Raw genomic sequence first — 19,810 nt, 5'->3', positions numbered from 1 at the left:
GCGTCTGCACTCATGGCCCTCTTTCCGGGGCAGAAACGCAATGTTTTGGAGCTGCTTCTTTGCGTGGTCGTTTTTATTTCCACAGCAAGGACGCACATGTTTGCGTCTTTAGCGTGTGGTGGGTGCTATAAAAGAATCTCCGATATTGTGGGAGGATGAACACGTTTTCGCCAAACAAAAAATATAATATGTTGTTGTTGCCATCGCGGGTGAAAAAAAACACGGCAGTATTGCTGATATTGCTTTCAGACACCGGTGTCTCTTTCCTTTGTCTGTGTTTATATTGCTTTTTCTTGCTGACAGTTACAAATAGTGGGGCTTTTTATTTGAGGAGAAAGCAGTACTAGAGAGAGATTTATTGTTTGGTTTCTATATTTCCCTGCTGGAAGAATAAGTTTGTCGATCTAACATCAAGCCTTTAGATGATGAAAATTTACATATTGCGATTGACTGAAATAATTTCGTTTTACGCTCATCAAATAAATTTTTCCACTATAGAAATCATACGGTAGCTATAATAATAGTGAAATAAATAGAGCAGGAAAAGAGTGCCGTATTTGATGTATATTTTAAACATTTTTATTTTAAATAGTCGAGTATAAATTATACTTACGGCTTGATAGAGGGCAGTAAAAATTTGACGATCGCTTTTTCGAGATATTTTTTTTTTTAATACAGTTATTACTTGAGGCTCTCACCACTATTTTTTTAACAATATTGTTGTTTTTATAAAACCATTTATGCCGTAAGTACAAGTTAAAGAGGAATGATACAGGAAAAGCCTGGAAAATGCTTGTTGCCAATGCATAAACTCATCCCTTAGGATTCAGTTAAAGCCTAAATTGACCTAAGAAGCGCTGTAATTTTTTTAGAAAATTGACTGGAAAGTTAGCGTGATTTTCAAATGGTAATGACTGTCTCCTTACTTGAAATCTGATTTAATTTCAAAACCGAGAGTTTCCCCAATAAGTGGCATACACCGTTGGACAGATCTCGACGAGAGGAATCGGAAAATGCCAAGAAAATATGCTTGAGCACTGTACATTTTGGAGAAAATTGGAAAAATTTGAATTTTTATTGTAGGAAGGTCCATTTTTTTAATTTTGCAAATTGTTGAACAAATTGTTTATCGGTCAATTGTTTAAGGCATCCAACAATTTAAATAGTTTTCAATTGTTGCCCAGTATCATTCCACTTTAAGTATGTTTGTGACCTTGAAATAAATTTCGGAGGGTTTACCTTTTAATTGGATCAGAATGAAGTGAGATATTATGTAATTTAAAAAAGATATATTTTTAGCACTTTTTTCCTTTCTGGATGAATAGGAAAAATTAACAAAAATTTGTTATAAAAAATCATGCCTGAAATTTTAGCAGGTGAAACGGTTCAAATTATGAACATTTTAAAACTTCATGATTCGTCGTGCTTATTTGATGGTCCTGTGACGATTGAATGCTTTAAAAAAGTCAATTATATTTATAAAAATTATTTCTATAACATATATTATTACTATTTCCCTCCTGCAGTTAGAATGATTGTGAGTATTTTCCGATTTTCTTTGAGGTATTTTTAGTTTTCAAATAGCCTGTTTGTAGTCGACGTTTTTTTAATGAATTCGAAACTCCGAAGCGCTTTCTTCAGATCGTTTCCCCGATTCTCTGTTGTCGTCAAAATGTTTGCTGCTGCTGAGTGGCCGGCTCTCACATCTCACATCAGAGCGTATTTTCTTTTACGAGTGCGTTTCGCTTTTATAACAAGCTCACAATCAGCATCATCGGTATCCGTAGATTAAAATAATCTCGATTCGGAGAAACTGTTACGAGCACGTGTCGTGTGTGCCGAGGGAAAATAAGAAGTAAATCAGCGTGTCTCGCGGTTTGTTTTACTCTTCGGCTTACTTCAAGTAGCCGCGGCATCAAAGAACGTTTGGCACGATGAGCAGTCGGCGGAAAGTGATTTTTGTTATCAAAGGCCGGAGACAATGCGGTCTCGTGCGCCGCCGGATTGATTTTGATAGGCCCACCCTCGCATTATTTACGTATGCGACGCGGTGCCGCGAGGACTCGCTCTTTTATTTCTCGCGGCCGCTATTTTTATCTCGTTCCGGTTAAAAATAAATACTCCACTGAGTGAGAGAGGCGATAAACATTCTTGGCAGTCGCACCACCGGCCGTTCGGAAACCCGAACTCGCGTCAGCGAATTAGCGTGCGTGTATGTGCATTTACACCCCGCGAATCCATCGGCCTTCTATTCTATGCGCCATCCGAGTGTCAAAAAACCGACTGCGGCCGCTCCTTTGTTGACCCGCCCGGCCGGTGCAATAATGAAACAGTCCGGATAGGTTATTTTCGGCTCATTCGATGTTTCTTTTCTGTACAGTAACAAAGGTGCCAATAATATAAATGCCGAAAAATTAAATTATCTTGATAGTCCAAAAACATTAATTAATTTCTGCAAATTTGACCAATTTTATTAAGATGAATGTTAATAAAAAAATAATCCCTCTTGAAATTGATTTTTCTTTTTAGTGTTTGCCAATTATAGACGATGGCACCATTCATTCACAAGCTTACGGTTTTCAAATGGTGTTTTCTAGACTTGAAAAGTAAAAAATTCCAAAAAGCTCTCGTCCCAGCTAAACCTTCGGTAATCATTTCTTGAATTTTATTTTAAATTTAATTATTTATTTCCCTATTTAATTTTTATCTAATAAGTTTACTCAAACATTTATCTCGTAAAAATTTAATATCCCAAACAGCTTTCTATATTCTGACAGGCCAGCATTATGACAATGCATTAATGTAAATTGAATGAAGTTTAGTGCTTGCTTGGCTCGGTCTCGTAAATATATACTCTAATAATAATTGATATGACCAGTTGCATAAACCCTAAGTGTTCGAAGCTGCCAACAGGTGGCGCAACCGTATAATTTCTTAATAAACTTAGTTTTAAGGCATTTCTGCTGCGATTTCAGACTCTATCTAGCTACTGAGCATTCTTCACTTAAATTTTTTTCTTTTAACGTGCTGAAAACCAATATCAGTCCAGCCATTTGCCGCAGAAACGTTGGAAAAGATTTTATAATTAAAAAAAATAGTTTTTCACGATTCTACGGCGATTGGCTGAACCAATTTTGGTTTTCAGAACGTCATAAGAAAAAATTTTAAGTGAAAAAAGCAGGATTCAGCCTGAAATCGCAGCGGAAGTGCCTTAAAACTAAATTTTAAAGAAAGTATCCAGTGGCGCTAGCTGTTAGCGGCTTCGGACACCAAGGGTTTATACAACTGGTCAATTAAATCAAATATTTTGAAAAATGGCGGCAAGATATGCATGAATTTCAAACGTCCTATTTTTAATTCTTATTTTATTTCACAACAAAGAAAAGTGTCAAACACCATTGGATAGATATATCAACGTGAAGAATCAAAATCTGGACACGCACTGTATTTTGAAGAAAATTGGCTAAGTTTTAATTTTTATTGATCTTGATTATTGTTCAATATTTTCAACCCTTTACAGTAAGAGAACAGTTGTTTCTAAATTCTGTCATCACACTACTCGAGCCCAGAAGTGTGTGTCGTAATAATTTCTCTAGCAGCCGGAATGGGAAATCGGTGATTGCATTCACGAACGTTGACGGTGAGGCAAATTACAGAGGCAAACGCAAACGCCACGCGCCTGACTGAGAGAAAAGTTATGCATCACGCTTGGCATGCAAGCCCAACGGATTGCATAACTCAATATTAATCAGGCGATATGATCTTATTGTTGGCGAAGGCGGACTTCCGCATTTAAGTGGGCGTAGTTTGTGACGTTGGAAAGAATGACTGTACTGCCATTCATAAACTTGAAAAGATGAAAAATTTCAATATTTTGCGCCGACAATAGAGCAATATTGGGCTCTTTGACATTCTGACATTCAAATTGCGATTGAGATTCTTCATAAACATTTCAATTAAATTCTTTGGAAACGTCTATATATTACTGTAAGATATTAAAATTGATTAATATCCTGTTTAGTTATTTTAGATGAGCGGAAAGAATTAAAAATTAGAGACGGTTATTTTTTAGAACAATTGAATTATTTTGGCCCGGCAATTTTCTTGTAAATCTAAATCAACCATTTTTATAGCTCGAAGATTTTGTTAAAAACCTTCTGTTAGAATACCAAGAATAATCATCAAATTTTTAAATAATATAAAAATGTACAAAATACAACAATAAATATCTTGACCAAAGAATAATTTTAAAATTCTGTCAAGTCTCAGAATAATAATTATATTATTACATGCAGTTTTAATGTTTAGTATTCTTTTTAAAAAAAGCTGCAGAGCTAAAAACAGTCCCTGTCAAATTTTTTAATTCCTCCAGAATAAAAAATGTATATTAATTAATATGTCCCCAACAAAAAAGACTAAAATAACCTAAATTGAATCAAAGTTTAACAAAAACATTATAAAAATGTTAATCTAGCCTCCTTGGCAAAAAATACCAAACGTGATCAATACGGTATCAAACGTTTTTCGATAGGCCAGAACAAATATTTGTAAGTGTGGCAGACAAATAAATAATTTACTTTCTGCTCGGCGATCGATGATTATATATTTGCACAGCCGGCGAAGGTATCAAAATTGATAAAAGTCCCCGTGTCACGTGTTCTCATTAAACAGTAGTTGCTCATTTCCAGCTGTGAAAGGCGTGGCGTGCGATGCGCTCGCTGTTCACGCTAATTAGAATATCACAACATTGCGTTAGCACGCGAAAATGCCCGGCGTGTGGATTTGAACTGTTTATTGCTCACCGCGCGACGATAGCAGGCCAGTTTATGCGCGCAGATATCGCGACATCTTGCACCACTCTCTGCCTCGCCTTTGGTATCTCCAGGGACGTGCAAAATGAGGAATAAACACAGATGTAGTCTTGTTTTATTTTCTGCGGCCCGAGGGAAACTCGAAAAGTGTTTTCTCATTGTCAATTTGGCAAGGATATAAATGACATTTTCCTATCTAAATTGTTGGGTTTTTACTGTTGAGCAAAAAGTGCTTCATTTTTTACTTGCGCGTGGTACAAATTAATTGACTTAAAGACGAATGATACTGGAAAAGCCTGGAAAATGCTCTTTGCCAATGCATAAACTCATCCCTTAGGATTCAGTTAAAGCCTAAATTGACCTAAGGAGCGCTGTAATTTTTTGAGAAAATTGGCTGGAAAGTTACCGTGCTTTTCAAATGGTAATGGCTGTCTCCTTACTTGAAATCCGATTTAAATTCAAAACCAAGAGTTTCCCCAATACGTGGCATACACCGTTGAACAGATCTCGACGAGAGGAATCGGAATATGCCAAGAAAATATGTTCGAGCACTGTAAATTTAGGAGATAATTGGCAAAATTTGAATTTTTATTTTAGGAAGGTCATTTTTTTATTATTGCAAATTGTTGAACAAATTGTTTATCGATCAAATGTTTAAGGCATCCAACAATTTTAATAATTTTCAATTGTTGCCCAGTAGCATTCCACTTTAAAATGAATACCAAAAAAGGCTAAAAATTTCTAAATATTTTACCAATGCTAGACGCAAATATTTAATTAAATCCCACTATTTCCAGAAAACTCATTTTTGCCAGAATTGTTTATTAAATATTTTTTCTCTCACAAATTTAGAAAACAGAAGAAGTGACTTATCAGTTGGTTTAACCGAAATATTATTTAAAAGTACTTAGCTAATAAACCATTAATATAAAAAATAATATAGTTTTGTATTAAAAATAAATAATACATAATAAAAATCTAAAAAATAAAATTTAAATTGTTAAATTCAATTAATAATTATTGAAATTGAATTGAATATTTTAAATAAATATATTTAAAAAAATTAAAAAAACAAGAGGTTTAAATTGTTAAAAGCAAAGAAGATAAATTTTAAAAATAATATATTAATAAAATTTTAAAACTAAACAATTATTATTCATACAAATTTATTTTTAGTTTTTATTTCTTTGAAATAAGATATACAATTTTGCAAAATTTAAAATTAATTTTACAGTTATTGTCAAGGTCAATTTTTTATTAAATTTATTCAATGTGTCCGTTTGACAATGAGTTTCGCTCACATCCCTTTGCATTGGCAACCGCGTCAGTCACTGACACTCTGGCGCTGCATAAACATAAATTTGGAATAATAAAAAACACGTCGGACGAGCGGAGCAGAGAAATGCGGTGGAAAGTTTGTATTAGCGGTTCTCTCTCTCTCTCTCTCTCTCTCTCTCTCTCTCTCTCTCTCTCTCTCTCTCTCTCTCTCTCTCTCTCTCTCTCTCTCTCTTTCTCTCTTTCTCTCTGGTGGTGGCGATCAATACGCAAACACACGGCCCTCGGCTCACCGCCTCGACTATGCCCTATGTTGTAAAATGCTGTGAATGTGTGCGAGAAACGAGAGGGACACGGCCAATTTGGGCATTTGCTCTGCCAAGTCGCTTTGCACGCAATTTGGCCGGAAAATGTCAATAAGCTCGCGCGATTGTTTGCGGCCGCCACGAATTATTACCGTTATTATTATCTCGAGCGAAATGGCGCTCAACTCCCGGACAGACTTGGCTGGGAGGGAGGACATTTCTTTGATTTACTGTCTCGAAAAAGGAACAATGTCTCTGCCGCAGTGTGTGTCACGCGAGGATTCATCACTATCACTTCCATAAAAATGGAATGGTCGGATATATATGCTTTTCGCAGGCTACACTTAATCGATATTGTTTTTAGTAAATATATTTGAAACATCAGAAAAGAGAACGCATTTGAGGAAAAAGTTTGCACGTCAGAGCGAAACGGATTGGGTTCCCTTGTTAGAAAAATTAAGGAGAAGACTCCTCAAATGATTGTATTGTCAAAATGGATAATTTTACCCCTAAAAAGTTTTGCAAAATCAAAAAGGACATTTCAGCATACTTTGAAGGGTAAAATTTCTATCATTTTGGTCACTCGTCTGCATTAGTTCAATTCAAATTATGAAATGTGAAAGTGTTCTTTAAAATTACTTCAATAATTTACGATTGTAAAAGCAAATAAAATTTGCTGTAATAGTTTTGCAGTTTTTCCTTGTCCTTGCAGTTATTTGTTGCATTAAGGAGATTTTCTAGATTTATCAAAAAAATAATAAATAAATAAATATGGGTCATAGAAGCGTACATTTTTTTTTATCGTTTCAAGATTGACAAATTCAGACATATCAAAATAGTCTTAATGGAACCGAAAAGCAAATTTTTTCTAAATTATTTTTATAGAAAAACAGCTCCTACTCTCCTAAACTGAAAAAACAATACTTTTATGTAAACTCCACGAATTAAAAGCTTAAAAAAATTAGTGAAAATCCGTTCCCGTGGCATTTGGGACGTGCTACTGACACGCTTTTGGCAGCGTCAATACCAAATCCCTGCTGTGTCGGGTTTGTCACCACCCGCCAATTTCCAAAAGCACCATTGTTCAATGTGTTTTCCTCGCAAGCCACAGCCTGCGTCCAGCAGTGATGTTGTACATTGATTCGCTCAGACATTAAAAGCAGCTGACAAAGTCGGTCAAATTAATTCGATCGAATCCCGCGCCAATTCCGATACAAAAAACTGACAAAAAAACGATTTACATTATAAATCCCCCTATTAGTACTTTTAAAATACGAGAGGAAATATTTTAGAATGAAAAATTTCCATTCAAATAGTTTTCAAAATGTCTTACTGATATTTTTGTATGCAAGGATGAATGAAGACTGATTTTAAATATAAGTATTTCCAAACAGAATTAAAAAATATTAACTTCAAATTGGTCTCAATTGCCACAAGGAATTATTAAAATAAATAATATTTATTAAATTTTTGTGAATTTTGCCAACCCTATTTTTTCCTCTAATCGCGTTCAAGGGAAAATGAAAATAAACAAAGAGAGCGCAAATATAAATAAACTAGAAGGGCCCAGATAAACTCAAGACCTGATTTAAATAAACCGAGGCCGAATTTTGCTAAAAAGACGGTTAAACCAGAACTAAATGATTTGTAAATATATATACGTTGGAAATAATTTACTGCCGCCTGCAGAGCTTAGTAAAAAATACAGCCGATTGACTGAAACTATACCAAGAAGTCTATATCCATCCCTCCAAGTCCACAACGCACTCCTAAGCATTTTGTCCTTGGCTCTTTCCCAAAAAAGGCTCGCTTGCGAAATGCAGATTTTTTGCGCGCACTGGTCAGCCCGCGGGAATCATTCGAAATGAAAAATCGATTCAGTTGTCATCAAAACCATTTAGAAAGATTAATCATTCAGTGCGCTAGTGGCCAACTTTTTGCTACCCATTTCATCCCTTAGGCTGTGAAAAGCTCGAGAGCAGGCGCAGGGAACCACCTGTCCCCCCGCGCGGCGTATAAATAAATTTTCGCCGCAGTGCCAAAGAATTGCCGATTTTTTTTCGCCCCCTTTAAATTAAGCTTCTTCACACCTGCTGGAGCTGAATTTAGGATTTTCCCCTTGAGGATTAATTTAAATTTAGCCCCGGCAGCGCGCGCATAAATCACGAAAGATTTAACGCCGCGTCCTTTGACGCAATTAGCAACTTTTCAGACACAACTCCATTCATTTCCGCGAGAGAAGAGAGCGCTGGCACGCGAATCCACTTTTTTTATCCGTTTGCGGATGCACGGCTTCCAATCATGGAATGTGGAGATAATGATCGATTGAGCGGTTACGTGCGCCGCTTTGTCTTTGACATTGAAATGCTGCAATATTGCGCATCGCACTACTGCAACATTTATTTCATTCATGATTTGCATGTTTAAATAAATCAAGGGATTTTCTTGCAAGCATCAAATAAATTAAAATTTAAAACAATTAAAAGAGTACAAATACTTGAACTCCTTTTGACAGCGTATGTGACAGCTGTACTAGTATTCAATTTCGTCGTGGTAGCGGAAAATTGCGCATAGATCAACAACCAAACGCGAATTTCCTTGGTGCAAGAAAAGGGCAACAATCAATTCGACAAGTGAAAATTTGTGTATTTGTTCAGCGATGCGCAACTTTTGCCACTACCAGGACGATTTCTTCATAGTTTTTCATCATTCTTACTAGTACATACGCAAATTGTGTAAGTCCTTTAGTGTTGAAGCCGCCAAGAGATGGCACCACCATATACTTCGGTAATAAATTTAATTTTAAGTCACTTCTGCTGCGATTTGAGACTCAATTCTAACACTGTGCATTCTTCACTTTATATATTTTCTTTTGACGTGCTTAAAACAAAAATCAGTCCAGCCATTCGCCGTAGAAACGTTGGAAAAGATTTTATATTTCAAAAAATAGTTTTTCACAACTCTAAGGCGAATGGCTGAACCGATTTTGGTTTTCAGCCCGTCAAAAGAAAGCCTATTAAGTAAAGAATGCACAGTAGCAAGATTGAGTCTCAAATCGTAGTGGATGTGCCTTAAAATGAAATTTATTACCGAAGTATACGGTGGCGCCATCTCTTGGCGGCTTCGACACTACTGATGTATTGCGTGATTTCGTTATTAATTCTGAAAAAAATCCATACAAAATAACGTGTAATCGCCAGGGGAGGAACTTTTGCACTTGCATGCCGTGTGTCGGAATGAATTTGTGTTGCTTTTTGTTATACATTACGCCTGTCTCATTATCCTCAAGGGGCCCAACTTTGGCTTTTCGCTGCGGCACCGGCAGCAGAGTGCAGACGGATGAATTTTTGAACGGCGCCAAAGCTGCCTGCTCGATAAAAATGCCATTTTTCCTTTTACGTCGGAGGAGGAGACGTCGCCGGCCGCGGATAAATCAGGCAAATGGAACTGCGGCTCGAGCGATTGCAATAAATTTGGCTTCCGCGCCGGAGAAACCGAGTCTGCGGTGCGTTCGGGGCTATAAATCATCGGGATGTTCATTAATTGACTTTTGCGCATTGATGCCAATGCCACCAGTTGATTTAAACCCTTGTTATTTTTTTTCTTTCCACAAAATAAACACTATTGAAGGCTGGAATTGTTCTGCAATCATGATATCTATTTCTTGTAAATTTATGTCTTCATTTCGGGCTCGAATTTTAATTTATAAGCTTTAAACGAAATAATTTGCATACAAGTTAAAGCCCTCAATTGCTGTTTTTTTGACAAAATCATTTCAATTTTGGCCTATGATTTAAATGAAATAGGTTGCATATTTATGGCTTTATTTAAATTAATTTATTTTCATTCTGTAAAAAAAATCCCATGCCAAAATTTAACGATTTTGATTGCAACAGTTCACGTGAATTAAAATTTAAGATGTTTTCACGGAGTAAAATCGGACAAATTTTTATTTTGTTATCAAGAGAGTAGTTTTAGATGGAATTTTGTGCAGTAACAAAAGATTCACGAGTAGGAAAGTAATAACTAGTGAGACATATAGGTATAAAAACCAGCTGCAAGAGCTCCAATTTCTTTCTTTTACGTGTGTGCCACCGACAGAACATCCTTTTTGTGGCTTTTGAGCAGTACCGAGTGGGCCGGAAATAATTTTTACGAAAGGTTAAAATTATTATAAGGCTATATTTTTTACTCTAAAGATAACTTTTGAAATATCAATATCAAATATCACCAAAATATTTCCCAAAATAGCAACGAAACCGACCTTTTAATATGAAAAAAAAATAATTTGACTGGAAAATCGATTAATTATGAATTTGTGCTTAAAATTCCACCAAAAACTTAAATCGTGAGAAAAATTTCTATTAGTTTAGCCAATTTGGACTGTTTTATGCAGTTTTAGACAGTTTAAAGTGTGTATAAAATGGCTTTAAACTGCATGATTTGAGCTCATTTGACCGCCCCATAATGATTGGAAGCTCAAAATCAGAAAAAAGTGGATCGTCAAAAATTCACAGCCCTCTGTTAAATCCGTTCTGAATTACAAGAAGTGCACCAAAGCAAAATAAGTCCAGATAAACGAAAAATTGAAACCATTCCTGCGGCCAGAAGCAGAGCTGACTGAGATACTTTCCTGGAGCGGCTGGCGGGGGCACGGGGGTGGCCCTGGGGGAGACGAGGGGCGCGATGGAGTCGTCGAGTGCGTCAGGGCAGCACTCCCAGCAGCACTCGGGCTCGACCTGGTAGCAGCAGCCGCACTGGAGGGCGGCCGCCGGCACCGGGGGGCCGCAGTAGGCGGCCACGTCGAACGCCGCCAGCGGGTGGATTTTGATGCGGGCGCCGAGCGGCTGCTGCGGCGCCGACGACACCGCCGCCGGCAGCATCGGCGCCGCGAACAGGTGCTTGCCGTGCGGCGGCGCCGTCTCCATGTTCACCTGGGCCATCGCAAGCCTCGACTGCGGCCTCCGGAGCTGCCTCCGCAGCCGCCGCCGCCACCCAGGGTGCGCCTGCGTGTCCTTTCTGCCCAGCGCAGGGTGCGCGCCAAGTGCCATGCGGGAGACGCAGTGCCCGCTCTGTCGCCGCCACTGATTTTTCTGATTTTATTGCAGCTCCATGCAAAATAAACCTTGATTGGAATTAAAATCGTTTGCTCGTAGAAAATACTCTGTTTAAAGTGGAATGATACTGGGCAACAATTGAAAATTATTTAAATTGTTGGATGCCTTAAGCAATTGACCGATAAACAATTTGTTCAACAATTTGCAAGAATAAAAAAGGACCTTCCTGCAGTAAAAATTCAAATTTTATTAATTTTCTCCAAAATTTACAGTGCTCGAACATATTTTCTTGGCATATTCCGATTCCTCTCACCGAGATCTGTCCAACGGTGTATGCCACTTATTGGGGAAACTCTTGGTTTTGAAATTAAATCGGATTTCAAGTAAGGAGGCAGCCATTACCATTTGAAAAGCACGGCAACTTTCCAGCCAATTTTCTCAAAAAATTACAGCGCTCCTTGGGTCAATTTAGGCTTTAACTGAATCCTAAGGGACGAGTTTATGCATTGGCAAAGAGCATTTTCCAGCCTTTTCCAGTATCATTCCTCTTTAACTGCTAATTTTATTTATTTCTTCCTATTCTCAATTTTATGTTGATAAGCAAGGGATTTTTTGCTGTTGAATTCTTCTTGATTAGGACAAATTATAGCAGCTTCCTAGAAAGTACAAGAAATTTCTGTTTTTTTTTCACGATGTTAGGAGCAATTTTCGTTCTTTTTAAACATCCCAATTAAATTTTTGGAAAAGGCGACCGCTCGAGGTTTTGTTCATTATGGCAATAAATTAAACCACGACAATTCTTTGCAACGAGGATGAAGCCTGGTTTAATTTATTGCCATAATTCCAATTAAAAATGATAAAATATTCGGCTTATGAGTTGAAATGTTTGTCGCAAGGAGATGTGAGTTACAGTGTGTTGTCAAGATTTTCGTTATGCTCGTTTATCTTTTCCGTTTGCACTCAGAGCTGAGAGCAGGCGGACGTTTTCAACGATCGCTCATTCAAAATTCTGTGCAGGCTATGAATTTTTTTGCAGATAAGATAAAATACTGCTGATCCGGCTGAAACGTGTGATTTTATTTTTTATTTCACAAACTGTTCAATTTTGTCAGCTTTCTTTGTTGGTTGCCGCTTGTATTGTTTTTTGGCAATTTTATTTCTTTGAGGCAACAAATCAAGCAAAGAAAAGGTTGTAACCCTAAAATGTTTTGAATAACTCACACATTGCCTGTTTCGGTGGCATGCAAGAAGTACTGTATTCTGAAAATCTGAAAAATCCAAATAAGAGTCAAGGGACTATGCGATTCTTACAATTACGGTTAAAATTTGGCGTTAAATTTATATAAAAAGAGGAAAAATACACACAGTTATCTTTGTTGTTTATGCAGCTTATGATATTAAGTAAAATAAAAAAATCTACAACAATATCTTATTTAATTCATGCATTTGGTGTACACTCTCTAAAAATGCCATTTTATAGAAACTTTCTACAAAACGTTTTATTTTTCGGAAAAAGTGTAAATAGGGACTGTCTACAACAATTTATTGTATTTAAAGACCGGCTTTGACGAAGTTTCTGAGCACACCAATCGATTCTTGAGGGTCGAATTACGTACAGTGGATATTTTATCCGACCACAAAGTCCAGCGCGATGTGCGTAGCACAAGTATAACTTTTTTCCCGCCAAAACAATATGACCTACGGGTGAGAACTGCGCATGCGTCAGAGCTGGTGTGGCCGAGGAGAGGCGTCACGTCAGCCGCTAGCAGCAGGCGGTTGGCGTGTGCCAGCTCTGACGCATGCGCATTTCTCGCATCATTGGTTCATATTGTTTTGGCGGGAAAAAAGTTATACTTGTGGTACGCATGTCGCGCTGGTCGTTTTGGTCAGATAAAACATCCACTTTACCTAATTCGACCCTCAAGAATCGGTTGGTGTGCTCAGAAACTTCGTCAAAGACGGTCTTTAAAATTCAATTATTACTCATTCAAGGATGAATATACGAGAATAACTCTTAGCGATGATCAAGACCCACTCGGACATCGTCTATAAAAAGCATCATGAATAATTTATCAGCGGGAAAGAATCAATCGCTTAAGCGTATAATAATTTTTGCCGCAATATTTGGGAAAGCAAGCGGAAATTTCCAATTTGAATACACGATGATGATAGCTTCCTGGAAAAGTGCCACGGCACGAATCGATGGCAACAAATTGGCCCACTTTCTCTCTGTCAAGTCAGGGCCGCAGCGTCAATTAAAACTGCATCAAGCCCCAATAGAATCCCCGCCTTTGCGCCTTGCCCGCGCGCACTCGATTATGTTTCCACGTTCGCCCTCGGAGGAGCCAGCCCCGCAAGCAATAATTAAGTGCTGCTAACGACTCAATTTTGCAAATTGGCAACTTTCCACCGGGTCTGCAAATTGTTTCACAGACAACTTTTTGTTGCCCACGAAACCGCTGACGAGTGAGGCCTTTTGTGCTTAATGCCTTTCTTGTGATGTGAGAAAAAGCGCAAGTGGCGGCGCCGGCCGCGCGGGGTCACGGCCGCCCCTTCCGCGTCCGCCCCCAACCCCCCAACTCTGACAGGCGGGCGGACTGACACGTCTCGTCAAACGTGAAGAATAATATTATCCATTCCCAGCAAGAACGATGAGAGCAAACTTTTAATACAATGTGCGTCGTTATGGCTGCTGTAAAAGAGCGAGGAGCTCGTCAAAAAGTTTCAAGTTGCTCTCCATTTTCTTAATTAACTGGAAAGTTTTTAAAGATCCAAATTTCAATGAATAATTAGTTGATGGGGGATGAAGAGACCACCTTAAAAGTTACTTATAAACCACGCCTGATTTAAATTCATTCTGTTTAGGAGATTTTTGTTTTTCTTTAGCACTGCCACCATGAAAACAGTCCCAAATTTAACGGGATAACATCCTGTTGTTCCTCGTTACCAAAAATCTAGGATTTTGGCAATTCTAAAAATAAAAATGGTAATATAATTATGCAGGAAAGTTTATAAAAATTACAGTGCAACATTTTTGGATCTAAGAAGATTCATCCTACGATGTGAAATAGCAATAATCATGCGTACGTTTTTTTTATTTTTATTAAATAATACAGAAAACCAAAGAAACGGTACAAAAGGAGCCAATTTTCCCGAGAAACTCGACTTGTGTCCAATTTCAACTTGAATATCAATAAATTGTGTTATTGCTACGTTTCGTCACTGGGAGAAATTCACTCTGGCGCCTTTACCAGACAAACGTATTCAACCTGCGAAACTTTGACGTACAGCACGAAGCCTAACTCGGGTCACCGTTGAATTATTCAACCCGAACGAGAACTTTTCGTCGCCAATGCAAGTGTTTCGGACACGGAATCAATTCTTTACTGCTTCCCGCACGCGTCTTTAATATCAAATTTAACAAAATACTTCAACAAAATCATTTTCTTTAATAGATTATTTTCTTGAATATTTTTTTAATATATTGTTTAGGTTTATTAAAGTAATTAAACCAAATTATAAATTTTTAACACGTACTGCCATTGTTCTTATGACAATATTGATTAATGTGCATTAAATAAAAGCAGGTCAATTTATAATCCAGGGGGAATTACATTGATTTTACTGAGATTTAACTTGTTATTTATTTAATTATAGAAACTGCTCTTGAATTATTAAAACCAGCTGTCAAGCCAACTATAGAATAGTTAAGATGATAATCAAATCAAACAAATGTGGTTAAAGATAAAATTTAATTTGAAACCAACGGTCTACAACTACATTAACAATTTAACCAAATTACTCACAAATTTCTAATTGTTATTTTATAATTATTTTTATGTAAATTTCGTTGCGTTCAATATTTCACTCGAATATAAGTGAAAGTCTCGCTCCTTAAGACAGTCATTTCAGTGCAATAAAGCGGAAGGAAACGTCTCAGAATTTACGTGCGAAAATTTTGCATTCGCAGTGCGTCTCTTTGCAGTGCTCGGCGGCATTCCATTATTATTGCATATCTCTTTCTCTCTCTCGGCGGATGTAATGAAAAGACACGTGAGGTTCGTTCTCTCTGCAAGAGAGTGCCGCGTGTTCGTTCGCCACCCTCTTCCATTATGTATTTTTAGCAGTCAGACACACGTGCTCCTGCCAGCAGAACAGAAACGACTATCCTTTTTTTTCTCTTTTCCGAATTACATACAACTCGCTGCTTTTTGTTCCAGAAACGGTCTAGCATGCATGCAAGCCGCGGCTGAATTGAAAATCAAGACTATATCGGAACCAGGCTGGTCGATATTTTAATACATTTTAAATGAAAGCAGGCGAGATGAAAAAGCACAGGCGTGTCGTTTGCTGAACCTCGACGAAAACTTCAACTAGATTTATAGTGTTGCACGCAACTTAAAATTTAAAATAAATAAATGTAAACCATTCGCGTGTTATATAATGTCATTTTTATAAAAAAAATTGATGAACCTTGAACATCTGATGAGGGAAATATTTAATTCAGCCTATTGACATTTTTCAAATCATAAAAAGGCGCGAATCTTGCATTTTAAGCAATTTAGTTTCAAAGTAATCTTTATTATGGTTCTGCAGGGCTACTTTGCCCCATATTCAGACAAAATAAAATCAGGTTGTACATAATTGTTTAAAAGGGCAGTGGTTCAATATTTCTTGAAACTGTTCTTTTAAAAATTTCTTGAAAGCACTTTGGTTTCCGTTGAGACACAAATTCGGCGGAAGATTGTTCCACAGGCGTAGCTTTGAACTTGAAAACAGTTTTCAGACTTTTCAACACTTACAAATGGGGCCAGCAGTTTCATTTGATGCGCTCTTGTCCTGCCAAAAAGGTTAACATCGTACATTTTGGTTGCTAAATGGCACAGATAAGGCAAACAATTTTTATACAGAATTTTGTGTGTCTGCAGTAACACGCGCAGATTTCTCCTATCAACAACCAACAGTAATTTAAAATGCACATTTATAATCACTGCACCGCACAAAACCTATTGAAACAGGCCGCCACCAGAGGCTTGAACTAGGTCATGAGTCAGAATAATTACTTGTTACAAAACAAACTCGAATTTCTTTCCATGTTGCGAGAAAAGGGCAACAAAATGAAATTGGAAATGATAATTTGGTTGTTTGTAAAGCATTTTAGTTCCGATTGATTCTGTGGTTGTTCGCTTTGCACAATTTTTTAATTTCGCTGCCTGACCGTTCAAGCAAATAAATGGAAAATTTCCACTTCCACCTTTCTCCAATTTTTATTCTTAATCCGTCAGGTGAAATTGGAATATTAAAATCAATTCTACACATGTGTTATAAATTTTTACTATCTAAACCGACAAATGAAGGAAAAATTGTTTTTAGAAAATTTCCAATTAAATTAGCTTTGAATTTTAATTTATAGGCCAAAATCAACTTAACCAACTATTTAATCTGATTTCAGAACCAAAAAATGAAAAATACAATGCAAATATTTAGCTTAATTAAACCTTTTGTGTCACGCATTTATGCAGATCCTGCTTGTCATTTATGCCTTTGTTCATGTTATTTGATGATTGTCTATCTCTGAATATAGTATATCAATCATGAACAACAAACAACAATATAATATAATAAATATAAATAAATAAAAGTATTAAAAATAAATTTTTATTTTGTTCAAAACAAAGTTTATTGTTTTACAATTGGCGCTGGTGTCTAATGCGTAAATAAGTTTGTAAAATATGTTGTGTTGCCTATCAAACTGATTTCTTCAGATAAAGGAGTTTCTCGTGCTGGGACCTATTAATAATGCGGGAACGGAAAATATTTTCCAAAAATATTTTGAAGTCATCATGTTGTGCCCAACAGGAAGTAGTAATGTTTTTGAAAATTTATTTATCACCGTGTATTTTCTTGTTACTGAAAATATGATGCTTTTAAATATTATTTAAACAAATTCTCCCGTAAATAGGTTTGGTTCGTGCAGTATTATAAAATCCTCAGTGAAAGCTAGTCGCATAATATAGCTGCTGCTATTGTCAAGATCATGTCTCACAGTGAGCCTATTGAAAAGGTAATTTCTAAATCCGCACAGAGTTTTTTAATTTTAACAAATAGTCATATTTTAATGAAAAAACTCTCTCCAGAACTGCGTCGGACCAGATGCCGAGTACGTCAAACTCATTTCCTCTGATCAAAAGGAGTTTCTCGTGAAGAGAACACACGCCGAGACGTATTCTAAGACAATTAAACAAATACTAAGCGGACCAACCAATTGTTCTGAAGGCGAAACCAACCAGATCGAGTTCAGCCAAATTTCGTGAGTGCAAAAATTCCATCAATCCATTAACAGGCTAATTTAAATTTATTTTACCCCTAGGTCCAAAGTGCTGGAGATAATTTGTAATTACATCGAGTACAAGGCGCAATGCGAAATCATCATGGAAAAAGGCGAAGAAATTCCAGAGTTTGATATACCGCTTGAAGAAGCCACAGATGTTATGATGGCTGCTAGTTTCCTTCAGTGTTGATTCAAAAAAAATACTCACTTGTTGAAAACCTGAAAATGCTATAAAGTAGTCTAATTTAAAAATAAAGCTATTTTTCTTATTCAAGAACCACGAAAAATCTTAAATTTTTCGAATTTAATCATGTACATCAAGCTTCACGAACAACTTTAACACTTTTTTGCGCTTACAAACATAGATATAAGTGTGGCTAAAAGGCTTAAAATTCCGTGATTCGTGCTGTCTGAATGAAAATCAGACGAAAAAAATTCCAAACTTTTGAAATGAGAAAAGAAAAACGATAAACGGTTACAATGAGCTAATATGAAAGGAAATTAAATCTATTTTCATTTCACAATGAAGATTTTAGAAAAAAAATATACAATACATTGATATTTTCACTTTGCGTCTGCCAAATTTCATCTGGTGAGCACAGCTTTTGTGTAATCGTCTAGAAAACTCAACCCTTTGCCGCATGTGGTGCGGCAGTTATTTTCTTTCTTTCTTTCATTCTTCTCGGCAGCATCTTTTGAAGTCTGCGAGTGTTTTCTCAGCGAAATTGAACTCGGTATTATTCGGCACGCTGTACGCCGGAACGAGATCAAGCCATTAAGTTTCGCTTCAAGACCAGCTTTTGCGTCGCCTGCACAGCGGGAAATGCGACCCTTATAATTCCGAAACTGCGGATGCGACATTTACTCTCAAAGAGATTCATCGCAGATGCGCACGGTCAACCAACACGTTACAATTTTCTTTAAATAATGGTTCATTATACATCTCGGGATGGTGATTTTACTCTGAATTTACAGGGGGATGAAATTTATGACGATTTTCATACGTCAGAGATATGATTGTGAGAGTAAGCGTAAAATTAGTAATTTTAGAATATGGTTTTTTGGCCAAAGAAGTTCTTTTGAGGGTTTTTTAGGGGTTTCAACACACAATGGGTGAAATCTTCTTTAATTTGTTTCAAGAAAATTTGCTAAAAATGTAAAAAAAGAGAAGGATCTTTATAAAAAAAGTGGAATAAATTGAAATGATCCAATGGAAGGGGACAAAATGCTAAAATTTAAAAGAATTTTACAGATGTTGATTAAAATTAAACATTTTACCTCGGAAAATACCATAAATGTTGCAACCATGGTTTCTGGGCAAATTGGTATTTGGTTATTGTTTATTTCAGTTCATCCTTGCAGCTCAGAATGATTTTTATATTTATTTTTTTGAAGTCAACTCTAATTATCCTTCATAATGTGCAGATCTGTGACGCCGAGAACGAGAGTGTGAACGAACGCCGTGAACTGGTGCTGGTGGCGGGCGCGAAGGCCTTCCTGCTTTGTCAGTGGGTCTGGAGAGCGAGAGTTGGATAGTGATCAATAATACTGCAGCGCTGCAGGTGTTCCCCCACTTGGCGCGCCAAGACACCCTCCTGCGTCTCTACCCTGATGTCAGGGACGAGTTTAACTTTGATAATTTGCAGGGATTTAGTCCAACAAATGGCAAAAGGAATTTATGCATAACTCCAAGAGAATGACTAAATGATTCAACAATTGGTATTTCACATTAAATTATTTTTCGCAATCTTTTCAAACTAAAAGCGTAATATTTCCATAAAATATCTAGTCGTTAAGGTATTTAAATATTCTTTTACGGAATTATTACCCTACTTTCAACAGTGAATTATATTATTCTTTAAAAATTTGTTAAATATTTTAATCACAAGATATCTCTCTGCTCTTTTTAGAAACTAAAATAAATTGCAAATGAGCTATCGAATATTTTCCATATTAACTAAACGTATTATTCATGCACCAATCATAGTTTTCTACTTTTTTTTAATTAAATTCAATTAAATTTGTATTGAA

General features: G+C 36.7%; 2 protein-coding genes across 2 annotated transcripts in view; both read left to right on the top strand.

Moving 5' to 3' along the window:
• Sp1 overlaps positions 1-19,810 on the top strand; it is a 163,169-nt gene that overhangs the window by 41,788 nt on the left and 101,571 nt on the right. The window lies entirely within an intron of this gene.
• Positions 17,486-17,969, top strand: LOC135945419 (elongin-C-like). Its single transcript, XM_065493104.1, has 3 exons — positions 17,486-17,512; positions 17,586-17,758; positions 17,819-17,969. Exons 1-3 carry the CDS (start codon positions 17,486-17,488, stop codon positions 17,967-17,969), a joined length of 351 nt encoding a protein of 116 aa, XP_065349176.1.

Source organism: Cloeon dipterum, chromosome X (assembly GCF_949628265.1).
Source record: "Cloeon dipterum chromosome X, ieCloDipt1.1, whole genome shotgun sequence".
Classification (NCBI taxonomy): domain Eukaryota; kingdom Metazoa; phylum Arthropoda; class Insecta; order Ephemeroptera; family Baetidae; genus Cloeon; species Cloeon dipterum.
Note: the sequence above shows the minus strand (reverse complement) of the source record. Positions and strands in the feature narration are given on the sequence as shown.

Bases quoted from the DNA above. Each gene is read 5' to 3' on its own strand.
- LOC135945419 (XM_065493104.1), top strand. From the start codon at position 17,486: ATGTCTCACAGTGAGCCTATTGAAAAG. The intron at 17,513-17,585 runs GTAATTTCTAAA...AACTCTCTCCAG, and splicing joins ACAGTGAGCCTATTGAAAAG to AACTGCGTCGGACCAGATGC. The intron at 17,759-17,818 runs GTGAGTGCAAAA...TTTTACCCCTAG, and splicing joins ATCGAGTTCAGCCAAATTTC to GTCCAAAGTGCTGGAGATAA.